Raw genomic sequence first — 13,895 nt, 5'->3', positions numbered from 1 at the left:
GCAGGAATGATCAGTTTTCAAAGAATTATAATAAAATAACTCAAAAAGATTTTACAATGTGTTGAAAGTGATATGATTAGAATAGTAACAAAGGCACACCCCCTCTGAAATGAGAGGTGGTGTGGTACTACTGGAGGACAGAGCAGCTCTGTCATGAGCTGTGTGTATCATCTTTGGATTAGACACCTGGAATCTCCAAGCCCATTTCTTTATCTTATTTAAGAGGGATAATTTTATCTGCCCTATCTCCATAGACTGTTATTAGAGTAAATGAAATGATTCATGAAAAAATACATGCCTTAATTTTCAGGTATTTTCATCCCTCTAGATTCCAAAAAATCTGAATGCTAGACGGGTGACAAAAATGAGGCTCCAAGGGGTTACGTAACTGTCTAATGGCCTGTGGCTGGTAAGAAAGGCCAGAATTCAAATTCACTTTTTCTGACTTCAAGTGTAGTATTCTTTTAAACTATACCATGCTTAGATTTACTAAACATAAATTCAGAGACTCTGTTTTGCAAGAGAATATATATTAAATTGTGAAACTAACCCATTTTTAAAGCTGAGGCATAGCTTTTTTCCCAAGATTACCCCCTGAGAAACAGTCAATAGGTAGGGGTGCAGAAGAATACAGAAGGAGATATATACATGCCCCTTGTGGAAGTTTTATCTTTAAAGTTCCAACAGTTTTCACCATTGTTTTAGATGTAATATAAACAGAAAGTAGATTTTCTAAGTCAAGAGATTATACATGGGGCATTATTACAGAAGTTATGAATGTTATTATTCTCACATCATACATGTACCGAGTACCTACTCTGTGCATGTCATGCACACTGTGTGTGTTTTGGAGGACACACAAATACACCTTTTGGATATTCAAAGGGTCATTATTAAGACTTGGGAAGAGGTTGGGGTTCATTTCGGAAAAGTAATGGTGAAAACATAAATACATTTAAACAATCTTATGGTTAGCAAGAACTTCAAGATAATAGAAGATATTTTAAGATGAGAAAAAACATTTTATCATCATACTAGCAACCCTAAGAAAGTTAAGTTTATTTTGTTCTTAACAAAATACTTCTAGTATTTTATTTTGTTCTTAATATTGAATAGACATAGTGTACATACTAAAAGTGGCATCTTTCCTTATGTGACAGAACAATTATTTTGTCTTGTATAATAGACTGACTTAAATAAAAGGTGTCAGTTCAGAGTCCTGAAATAAATATGGATGTCCCCACTTCAGAAAAATGCAAGACAGTGAAAGGGCTCAGCACTCCTATGTAGAGAACCTTTTCCACAAAGTGAAACACACTAAAAGTTACTGGCTTAACTGGTTGATTCAATTTGATGTGGCTCCAGAATTTAGATTACAAAATTTGTTTTACTCTAAGTAAGTAAAAATATGACACTTTAAATATCAAGAACAATAAAGTTCAGGCGATGGTTAAATTATCTTTATAACATATGCCTGGAAAAACAACAAGACATTCACCAAGATCATTACTTTTTGTGTGTAGCAAGGAATAAATTACTCTATATATGCATGCATGGACACAAATACAGATGCACAAAAACAGTAATCCTTGTTTCACAGGCTGTTACTGTTTTACAGACATTTATTAATTAAGACTTATGGCTATGGACCTAAATCTATCACATAGCATCAAGATATGCACCCCCCAACTCCTACTCCACTATGTCTGACCAATGAATGACCTGCAGTACAGAACTGATGTTAAGTGCCTAAAGCTTGTTACATACTGACATAGCAACAGGGGTACTTCAAAACTCTACCTAATTTTCTTAAATGTTAACAGATGAGTAAAAAATAGAAAAGTTCTAATTTTTTAGAAAGTTTTTTTCTGGGACTTCCCTGGAGGTCCAGTGGTTAAGACTCCGTGCTTCCAGTGCAGGGGGCACGGGTTTGATCCCTGGTCGGGGAACTAAGATCCCACATGCCATGAAGCCAAAAATAAAAACTTAAAAAAAATTTTTTTTTTAAGTTTTTTTCTTTTGACTCCTATATTTCCTCACATAGCATGCAACACAATCTTAGATAAAATTTTAGATGTACATTCTTTATGACAAAGAAAGGTCCCCCCAATCTTTTTTTTTTTTTTTTTGGTGTAGCCCTTCCACAAATGCTGACCAAGCACCCACAGGGCTCTGAGATACAGAAAACTTATCTAGGTGGACAGAGAACATATACACATAGAAATACCAATATAAAGCACACTGTATCCCATTAGGTACTTGGATTTTAAAGTGGAGATATAAACCTGTAGTTTAAAACCTCTGGAATAAGGGATGTCCTATGATTATCTTTTCTTGATATCACTTATTCTCAATCTCATCTTGACTTCACTGCCTCAATTTCTACTTACTCCTAAACTTAGGTAGTTAGAGTTTTTTATGCTATTTCTGAAATGAGCAGAAGCACGACTGTTCCACTAAGAGATTAACAGGGGAAAACCTTGAGAACTACTGGTTGAGATGCCCCTGTACTTGCAGCACAACAATGGACCCCGTTTAGTCTTCTCCCTTAGGTTCTGTTTTCTCACCTTCGGTTTACCGATATTCACCTCACAGGGAGGCAGACCAAACTATGCTTAGCTGCGCTCAAAACTAAATACAGGAGCACTGAGTAGCCACAAGCTTTCATGTAATTGTAATTTGCCTAAGAACTTATAATTTGCATGCAAGTTAAAATAATTGTAATCTGCCTAAAAACTTATTAATTAAAAATAACTCGTTCTAATTCTTACCTGTAAAAAGAAAGAAGATCAAAACCATTATCATGGTATAACCAAAGTACAGAATTGTACTTGCTGTTCCTGTGATTTGCAGTTTTGAAAAGAAGTAGTGTATTGCATATATTAAGAAATAAACTGCAGTAAAGCCACTGGTAAGGAATGAACGCCATTGCCAATGATAATCCTGGGTAGAAAAGAAAAAAATGAGAAAGATCAAGAAATACTTTCCAATTAATAGATAACATGTACTGGAATAAAGTTATAAAGCAAACATAGCTAAGTGAAATAGCACCCCAAACCTAATTTTTGCTATTGGTTCCAGTCTCTTTCTCACACTGAACTTTGCCAATTGCCCTCCTCACTAAAGGTGCTGAGAAGCACCCTCTACCTTTGATGGAACTACTTAAAGACTGGCTAAAAACGTTTAGAAAAATCTTGAACAGTTTATGAATAATGAAGCATTAGGCTATATTTTAAAATGTATGTTTCCCAAAAAGAAAAGAAATATACGAAGAGCTTAGTTACATAATTCAAAATTAGTATTACTTATAGTCTAGTCATCTCTATATTAGGAAGAAGATTATCCTCAAAATAAAAACCTGGTTGAAACCCATTTTTAGTATACTAACAATTTATATAAGGTAGGGTTTTAAATACAGCTTCTCTTACTTTTACATAAAGTGGCTTACAGCTTAGCAAGAGATCTTCTAAAAGATACTTCACTATCTTACCCTTTGGAATATGTAAAAAATATATATATTTCAAAAGCACACCAAGATTAGAAAATCCTAAAGAATGCACACATGAAAACTACTACAACTAATAAATGAACTCAGTAAAGTTGCAGGGTACAAGATCAACATGAAAATCAGTGTTTTCATATACTGACAATGAACGATCCAGAAAAGGAAGTTTAAAAAATTATTCCATTTACAGCAGCATCCAAAAGAAAAAAATACCTAGGAATAAATTTAACCAGGAGGTGAAAGACTTGTACACTGAAAACTACAAAACACTGCTAAAAATAAATTAAAGATGATTTAAATAAATGGAAAGCCATCTGTTTTTATGGATTAGAAGACTTAATATTGTTAAGATGGCAACACTCTCCAAAGCAACCTACAGATTCAATGCAATCCCTATCAAAATTCCAACAACCTTCTTAGCAAAAATGAAAAAGCCAATCCTCAGAGTCACAGGAAATTGCAAAGGGCCCTAAAGAGCCAAAATAATCTTCAAAAAGAAGAACAAGGTTGGAAGACTTACCCTTCCCAATTTCAAAACGTAATACGAAGCCATGGTAATCAAAACAGTGTGGTGTTGGCATAAAAACAGCATATATACCACTGGAACAGAATTGAGACTCCAGAAATAAACCCACACATCTATGGGCCAATGTGTTTTCAACAAGGTTGCCAAGGCCATTTAATGAGGAAAGAATAATTTCTTCAACAAAAGGTGCTGGGAAAACTGGATAGCCACATGCAAAAGAATGAAGTTGGACCCCTAACTAATACCACATACAGAAATTAATTCAAAATGGATCATTGACCTAAAACTATACACTTGGAAGAAAACATGGGGGTAAATCTTCATGACCTTGGATTTAAGCAATGAATTCTTAGAAACAAAAGAAAAAAACAGATAAATCAGACCCTCTAAATTAAAAGTTTGGTGCAAAAGACATCATCAAGAAAGTGAAAAGACAGCCTACAGAACGGGAGAAAAAATTTACAAATCATATATCTGATAAAGGTCTAGTATCCAGAATATAGAAAGAACTCTGACAATTAAACAAAATGATAAACAACCCAACTTACAAATGGGCAAAGGAATTAGACATTTCACCAAACAAGATACCCAAGAAAATATGCTCATCATCATTAGTCATTGGGGAAATGAAAATCAAAACCACAGTGAGATACCATTTCACACCTTCTAGGATGGCTATAATTTAAAAACCCAGAAAATAGCAGGTATTGGCAAGGATGTAGAGAAACTGGAACACTTGTGCATTGCTAGTAGGAATGTAAAATGGTGCAGCCACTGTGGAAAAAACAGTTTGATGGTTCCTCAAAAAGTTAAACAAAGAATAACCGTGTGACTCAGCAATACCACTCCAATATATATACCCCAAAGAACTGGAAACAGGTACCCAAATAAATATTTGTACACGAACATTCATAGCAGCACTATTCACAATAACCGAAAGGTGGAAACAAACCTAATGTGCATCAATCAATGAATGAATAAACAAACTGGAGTACATCTATCTATGCAATGGAATGTTACTTGGCTATAAAAAGGAATGAAGCACTGATACATGCTACAGTGTGATGAACCTTAAAACATTCTGCTAAGTGAAGGAAGCCAGACACAAAAGTCACACATAATATATGATTCCATTTACATGAAATATCCAGAACAGATAAATCTGCAGAGACAGAAGCAGATTGGTGGTTGCCAGGGTCTGAAGGGGAGAGAAGAACGGGAAGTAACTACTTAATGGGTATGGGATTTTATTTAGGGTTGATGAAAATATTTTGAGACAGAGAGAGTGGGTGCACAACACTGTATATGTAGTAAGTGCCACTGAATTGTTCACTTTAAAATGGTTGATTTCATGTTATGTGAACTTAACCTCAATTTTTTAAAAAAGCGTCTCAAGTTTAACAAAGTCAGATTTTATCTCCTGTATAGAAAACAACTATAAAAGAATAATTTAACACAATCTAAATCTTTAAAAGTCACCTAAGGACACCAACACACATCACCATGTTGCCAAGTATATAACTCATAACAATGTAATCTCTGAAATGTTTTAATGAATTTTTTCAACTTAAAATGTTTATTTTCACTAAATTTTCAGTGTCTGTATCACAAAAAAAGAATATTAATTTTAAAGTCAGACAGTTAAAGAATAAAAATTCAGCAAAATGTGTTATTCTCAGGAAATTAACATTTTAAAGTTAAGCTCTAAATAAATAAATATACTGAATTAGGATACTATCTTAATTCAATCTTAAAGAAGGCTACATTCGATTTAGGAATACAGGCCAATTTCTACCTTAATAACACATATTTACAGAAATTACTTCAATTACAGTTAAGTCCCCTACATATGAACCTTCAAGGTGAGAACTTTCAAAGATGCGAACGTGCACCTGGTTCCAGCAAGGAACCGGCACCTGTGCCATCAGCGTCAGGCGTGAGTGAAATTGCAGCTTGCCCTCCGTCTCCTGTTGCTGACGATCCTTCAGCTCTACCATCTCCCCGCTCCTCTCCCTCCTCCAGTCAGTAACTCTTCTTGCCTGTTCACTCGATGCCAGCCCTTGTACCCCAATTGTTGTATGTACTACTGTACTTTTCAAGGTGCTGTACTGTAAGATTAAAAATGATTTTTTCTGTTTGTTTTTTATGTATTATTTGTGTGAAAAGTATTATAAACCTATTACAGTACAATACTATATAGCCGACTGTGTTAGTTGGGTACCTAGGCTAACTTTGTTGGACTTATGAACAAACTGGACTTACGGACGCGCTCTTGGAACAGAACTCGTTCGTATGTAGGGGTCTTACTGTAATAGTATTCAAAGTGGCCTTATGCCAAAATTATAAATACTGTCCACAAACTAACGCAATTGAATATTGCTAATACATACCTCTGCACATAGGTGGAAATAGCAAAGAAGTATAGTTGCTTCAGAACAGGTAATAACCAAAATGATAAACACCAGGAACAGGAAGCCAAACATGTAATACATCTGGTGTGACCTATAATCAAACATGTCAAGAAGAAGCTATAAATATTTTCTCTTTGACACAGTAAATGACACAATCTTCTTCTCATTTTTCTTGAACTGAAAATGTTTGCTTTTTCTCCCAACTAATCAAAGACAAATTCTCATAGATTTAGACAGTGATGGGGCGGGGCAAGGGGAGGAAGGATGCAGCAGTGCTATTGGACTCTGCCTTCCTGTGCAGGGAGAACCTAAAACTCTTATTTATTCAAATACGCTTAGCCCATCTGTGTACTGGTGAGTCAGACAAATTTGATTAAAAAATTAATGTGAAGACAGAGCCAAACTAAGAAAAGGTTACATTTGGTACATATTGTTTCTTATCATATATGATAAAAATCAGTTGAATTTGGAAAAAACACTAACAGTCAGGAATGAAAGACAAGTTCTAATCACTAAAAAGCTCCAATTTAGTTCTGACAATGCTACCTGGAACCTTAGTACTTTCTGTAACATATGTCAAGGCGATCAAATAAGGATCATGATATACTGCAATGTACACACCCTAACAGTGAGGCTCGAAATTGCCACTATGTGCTTTCCCATTCGAACAAGAAATCAGAGAATGAAGGGATCTTGGGATAAGAAACGACTTTGTGATTTTTTTCCCCGACTTTGACTGTACCATGCGGCTTGTGCAATCTTAGTTCCCCAGGCCCTCAGCAGTGAAAGTGCAGAGTCCTAACCACTGGACCACCAGGGAATGCCCAAGAAACGACTTTGAAAGTTGTCTAGCTCAACCCTTCCTCCAATGCTGGCTTGAACACCCTCTATCAAGAGCTCAGAGCATCTCCTCTGAAGCACTATTTGGAGAGATTTAGGTTAATTTTCTGCCATATAGAAAATGTAGCTGTGTGACACAGGCAAATCACTTAACCTCCAAAATCTCATTTTCACCTCTGTAAAATGGGATAATACCCACTTTACAGAGGTCTGAGAATTAAGTAAGAAATAATAAGCACTTGATTAATAATAACCTATCACAATTATTCTTTCTCACACTGAAAAGATAACCTTTTGTCTCTTAAGATTTCTGATAATTGGAGAATGGCTTACGTTTATAAGGTATAAATAGTAATCCAAATAAACAAAAAGAGAAAGCTAGTACTACATATAATGGGAATGGGAATAAGAGGACTTGACTTAGTCCTTAGCTTACCAAATACTATTCAGAATGAAGAAAAGCTGTATAAAGATGCACCCAAAGGGCAAAATCCCTCCCATGATAATACCAGGTAACGGCTTTGTGTAGAAGGACTGCTCAGGAATTTGACGTGGAATCTGATTGGTTCGAACTGGGTGTTCAATGGCCTTCAGAAAAAAACAAAAGAAAGGATTCATAATTATATATCTGTAATCTAGTACAGAAAGGAAAAAATTCTTCTCTGTACTAGATTATTTGCCTGCTTTTTCTCAGCTTCCATGCTGACACAAATGGCAATACAGTCTGTCTACCTGAGTCATCCAAGTGACATTTGCATTTAGAAGCAACAAACCAGATACCAACAGGTACAATATTCAGTCTGTCTTCTGGAACAAGCCACCACTGTTTCCAGCAGTGATCCAATGACTAATGGCTTTAGACAAAGTAAGAAATACACAGAAGGAGATAATACAGTACTCAGAAAATAGTACTTAATAAAAAGGTAGAGTTAAGTTTTTCCTTTTAATTACATACTTGCTGTAAGAAATCAGCTGGTTCTGAAACTGCGGTCAATGTATTTTTTTTAGAGATGGACAATGTCATCTTTATTAAAATTGCTCAATTTTACTAAGACTTAAGAACAAGAAGAAGATAATGAATGGCTCTATGAAGCTTTATAATCCTAAATTATTGGTGATGTTCTCAATTATTCTCCCTTTCATAACACATTACATGGTAGTGTAAAAACAAATGGAACCTAAAGTACCTAAACATAGTTACATAAGAGGAAAAAAGAGTACATATGCAGAAATTCATTTCCTTGCAAAAAAGTTCAAAAACATACTTCTATAGTTTTTGTGATGACATATCAAAATTTAAAACTTGATATTCTCATTGAGATTATACTCCTGTGGACTAGATTATTTTACATGTAGGTATATGTGTATATAGGCAGAGAACCACTAAATCGTTCTTCAATTTTTATATTTTTAGAATTTTAAGTACTTATTTAATCTGTGTAATTAAAAAATATTTCAAACCATATCAGTTGACTACTTATGCTATATAGATTTTAAGTCATGAATTAAACAAAATGCCAAAGAACTGAAAAATCTTTTAGTAGCCTGGCATGGTAGGTGCAGTGGAGACTCTGAAGTCTCTTAAAAGTCAAAGTAGATAAGTTTCTTCCAAGGTTTTTCCAGGTCCCCTCACAAAGTGTACTACACTACGTAATTTCTCTTAACCTTGTGGAGATACTTTCAGAGGAGAGCAAAGATAGTGAAGTGGAGTTAGAGGAGGACACTGAAGAATTCTCATTTTCCTCTTAGCGTGAGGGTAGAAAGGGGGCAGCAGAGGTGGAGACCGAAAGACTGGTGGGAGGGACTGAGACTTGATTATAATATTTCTTAAAATCAAATATTAGCAGGTAAGCATATAAAATTTATTCCAAAGCTACATATTAAAAAAATTGCTACTCTTACTGTATAGTCACTTTTCTTACAGCTTCACTTCCTAACCCATACTCAGTTTTACCCAGTTTACTTAGTTAAGTAATATAGATTAGAAACACTTACGGCTAAGAAAAAAATGCATGTACTTTTTAGATTAAAAAAAGTAATAATTTATTTTTAATGTAACACATTCAAATTTTTCATTAGCATTTCATTTCCTATTAATCCATTTTAGTTTCCATTTCCATTTACTTACAAAACTTTGAAATCTAAGTTTACATCCATAACCTCTCTCTACCACACTCTTCTGAGTACTATTTTAAGAATGACTGCAGTCAAACTAGGAAGTCATCAATTTTCTATGAAATCCAGATCCCACAGGACTAGTTTGTATCTTTTAGATACCTATGTCTTTTAAGGTGGCATATGCTAACTTCCACAGTTGAGATTCATTTGAATAAGTTAACACCTATAAACTTACATTCTTCTTAAAACCAAAGTATGCACCAATAAATGTTAGAGGCACAGATATGCAGAACCAAAGAGCCAATATGGCAACCAATGTCCCAAAAGGAATAGATGCTGAAGATCCTTCTCCCCAGAGAATCAGATTCATTATAAAGAAGTCAGCAAACACAATCCTGAAAGACACAATAGGTTTTTGGGTAAAACCTGAGGTGGAAGCAAAATGATACAGTAGCAATCATATGTAGTTAATACCATGATTTCTGTGTTATACACAAGGAAAGTGGAACTGCTGAGTCACAGGGTGTGTGAATTTAAAACTTTAGTAGAAGCTGCCAAGTTGCTCTTCAGATTGGTTTTGCCTGACTTAAACTCCTACCAGCAGCTTATGAAATTTACCTCTTTCCATATTTTCATCATGCTTGGGATTGTTAACTTTGTTGTTTTAATTTGCATTTCCTATTGACAACTGCAGCTGAGCATCCCTGTGTTTGTTGGCTTTCTAGGCTCCGGAAGCGCAGGCTCAGCGGCCACGGCTCACGGGCTCAGCCACTCTGCGGCACGTGGGATCCTCCCAGACCGGTGCACGAACCTGCGTCCCCCACACCAGCAGGCGGACCCCCAACCACTGCACCACCAGGGAAGCCCCACTGGTCATTTTTCATTTGGGTCGCAGGGCTTTTGCAAAGTCACATATGTGAGTTATTTATATACTCCAGCAACTAACTCCTTGTTAAATACCTTTCTCCTAGTTTATGACTTTTAAGAACCCATACATATGTGTACTTCGTCCCTTTCAGTCATTCTCCTATGAGTACATTTAAAAAACATGGCTGTAATAATACTATAATCACTTCTGTATACCCCCCCCCCACACACACACAGTTTTTAATATTATCAAAGTGATCAATTTTTTCCTTTACCTTTTGTGTAACTTAAGAAAGCCTTTCCTAACCCGGGCTCATAAAAATGCTCTTCTAAATTTTTGTCTAATTGTTATACCCGTTACATTTAGGTTTTTTTTTTTTTTTTTGGTGGTACGTGGGCCTCTCACTGTTGTGGCCTCTCCCGTTGCAGAGCACAGGAGCACAGGTTCCGGACGCGCAGGCTCAGCGGCCATGGCTCACGGGCCCAGCCACTCCGCGGCATGTGGGATCTTCCCGGACCGGGGCACGAACTTATGTCCCCTGCATCGGCAGGCGGACTCTCAACCACTGCGCCACCAGGGAAGCCCTACATTTAGGTTTTAATCCACCTGGAACTGATTTCATGTGTGTGAGGTAAGAAGAGAATTTTTCTCCCCTCGTGTGGACAATCAATTGTCCCAGCATCATTTTACATTGTTGCTCTGGTTCGTGATGCCATGTCTAGCATGCTTCTGTGTATACATGGTCTACTTCTGTGTTCTCTATCTTGGCAGCCACGGGACCTCTCCAAATGCCTTTTCAATACTTGGTCTTCTCATCAGGTAACATGGTGAATTTGTATGTATCTCTAACAAGCTTTGTAGACTTGTCATATGGACTGTCCCTATTTTAAGAAGTTACTTCAGGTGTTGCAAAGTTTTTCTGTTGCTAATACTCCTGTGAATACAGTCTTTTCCCCACACAACTACCACTACCATTAAGATGTCTCACTTGCTACGGGTGGTGTTCATCATCTTGAAGTACTGGCTGACATCCAGCCATTCTGCCGAACTCTTTTACTAATTCTACAAGTTTATAGCTCAAATTTGTTTATGTTCTCTGTCCACAAATTATGTCACCAATAAATAATAATATAATCTCCACCTTTCTTTTCGTTTCATGTCTTAATGTAACTAAAACTTAAATAACTGAAGCCCTAAAAGTGATTTATGAAAATGTCTCTAGTGTTTCATCATTAAACGATGTTGGTTTTGAATCAGAGATGAGATTTTTATTAATAGAAGGGAGCATTTCTCTCTCCATTAAATTCTTTTTAAATCTGGGAACAATCTTTAATATGCCATTTTGCTGTGCCTACCGCAATAATTATATGCAGGTGCTTATTTATAAAAAAAATTTTATGAATTGATTTCATATTATCAAATGATCCTTCTTGTCCTAGACGAACACCACTTCCCTTTGCCCTGGGGACTTGGGTTCTTGGCTCTTCTCCTTCTCTCCACTTACCTCATCATCCCCTGGTGAACACCTGTTTTCAAGGGTGGGATGAAGATGATAAATCAGAGAAGGTTTGACAAGAGATGTAAGAAACTAGCATAGGATAATTTCTGTGAAGGCAAAAAGGAAGGAGTTTCAAGGAAAAGGTATTCCAATGTTACACAATGTAAAGAGGTAAAGACAGGGAAAATGTTTTCTAGATTTGAAAATGGGAACATCTTTGGTAACCTTAGAGAAAAGTTCACTAAAGTGATGTGGGAAAAAGATTATGTGGGTTTACAATGTAAATATATGCTAACAAAATCAGAGTAAGGGAGTATAGACTATTTTTTTAAGGCATTTTGTTGAAAATTGAAAAGAAAGACAGTAGACTAGAAGATGCTTACAGGAAGCTCTTTTTAGAATATGGGAAACGTAAGCATATTTGTAGGAAGAGATGAAACACGTGACCAGAACACAGAGAAAGAGAGAAATGGATTATGTCAGCGATTGGGGGGATGTCTGAAAGGCAAGATTCCAAAGGAAACTGTGGCTGACGGTCTTGGTAAGGAGGGGCACTTCTTCAACTGACAGCAGAGGGAAAGAAGACAAAGGATATGGCTTGAGGAAAGCATAAAAATTTGAATAGAACATGAATGGCTGAGAGGCATGTGAATCTTCAATGGAGGTGAAAATCTGAGACTATTTAACCCAATCATGTATAAAAATGCCAGCTATTCTTTCATTTCTGGCCTGCAAATGGAACAGTCCTGGCTTCAAGATTTAACCCTTGGCCTACTTTATTGCTGCTGATTATTCAGAGGCCAGTTCTTGCCCTCCATTAATCTGTGAGCGGGGGATAAACTGGGTTCTATTCTAGGACCAGACACACATCAGATATTTGATATCAGAAACTATCTTCCAAAGCACCACAGATGTTCTGTTTTTTTATGCTGGTGGTTGTTTTTTTCATTTTTGGTATATGTTACTCTAATCTAATTAATGGAATGGGCTTAAAAGTAGCTATACTCATGATAAAAATCCGAAAATGTATGCCTGCCTGAACGATCTTCAGGTGAGGATTCATTTCTGTGATTAGGTCAAAAACTTTATATGCAGCCTTACATGACAATATGCCAGACTAAGAAACAGACTTTTAAGAAAAGGAATATAAAATTTCTCATGTCTAAAGGTACCCTTTCCAGATAAGACATGTAGTTGCCATTCTGCAAATGTTTATTAAATATTCACTATTTAAAAATTAAATTCATTTTCTGGGGTACATAGAGACAGAGAAGATTAGACTTACAGGCCAGAAATTCTGGGAACTAAAATATGACTATGTCAAGCAAGTTATTATTGAAAAATTCACTTACCCAGGACAAAGAAATGATGTTAATAAAACGTTTGTTTTCCACTTCTCACCTCCAAAGGCTGTAGAAGAAAACAAAAGTGGCATTAACATAAAGACTTTTCTTCAAAGCAAACCAAATATCCATACCTCAGGTCTGGTATCGGACAAATTAACAGACAGCACTGGGGGCCTATTCGTAGAAAATGACACTAGCAAATGTCCCAATACTCCCTAATCAAATGATCCAAATCAGAGATGCACATCACAGGACTGCCCTGGATAAGTCCCGCTCTAAAGATTGTTTCAGCATAAAATAAATCTAGTGTCAAAGGAAAGTCATCCAAACCAGTTTTCCTTTTCTAATCTTTTTTTTTAACTTCAAAACAAAACAAACCCTTAAATTCTAACCCAGTTTTAATTAATGGGACTAGATGGAAAAAGGGTGCACTGCACATTCTCGTTTATCTTGAGGTCAGTTTCAGAATTTGTTATAAAACTAGGAACCCTCAAGCCTGACATGCAACACACTTCAATGTCCATAGTAGGTCTGAGTCTCCAGGATGCCTCCAGCACTGTAGTTTCAGGTAGGCCGTGGGTGGCGGTGGGGAGATCAGTGTGTAGGATCAGGTGACCAAGAAGAGTAGAAGGGTTACGGCCACTTGACAGAACAAATTTACTTACAAACTTTTTACTCTCCTTTGCCCCTCTCTAATTTTTTTCCCCACTTTAAAAAAACAATTAAAAACTTAAGTGTCGGGCTTCCCTGGTGGCGCAGTGGTTGGGAGTCCGCCTGCCGATG

At 36.3% G+C, this 13,895-nt stretch overlaps 1 protein-coding gene across 1 annotated transcript in view; it reads right to left on the bottom strand.

Moving 5' to 3' along the window:
* Positions 1-13,895, bottom strand: part of TM9SF2 (transmembrane 9 superfamily member 2) — a 57,925-nt gene that overhangs the window by 1,610 nt on the left and 42,420 nt on the right. The window contains exons 13-17 of the mRNA XM_007467223.1: positions 13,119-13,176; positions 9,636-9,795; positions 7,719-7,870; positions 6,422-6,533; positions 2,772-2,943 (exon numbers count right to left, since the gene is read on the bottom strand). Of these exons, the coding sequence (XP_007467285.1) occupies positions 2,772-2,943; positions 6,422-6,533; positions 7,719-7,870; positions 9,636-9,795; positions 13,119-13,176 (654 nt within the window). The remainder of the gene's footprint in view (positions 1-2,771; positions 2,944-6,421; positions 6,534-7,718; positions 7,871-9,635; positions 9,796-13,118; positions 13,177-13,895) is intronic.

Source organism: Lipotes vexillifer, unplaced genomic scaffold (assembly GCF_000442215.2).
Source record: "Lipotes vexillifer unplaced genomic scaffold, Lipotes_vexillifer_v1.1 scaffold291, whole genome shotgun sequence".
Classification (NCBI taxonomy): domain Eukaryota; kingdom Metazoa; phylum Chordata; class Mammalia; order Artiodactyla; family Lipotidae; genus Lipotes; species Lipotes vexillifer.
Note: the sequence above shows the minus strand (reverse complement) of the source record. Positions and strands in the feature narration are given on the sequence as shown.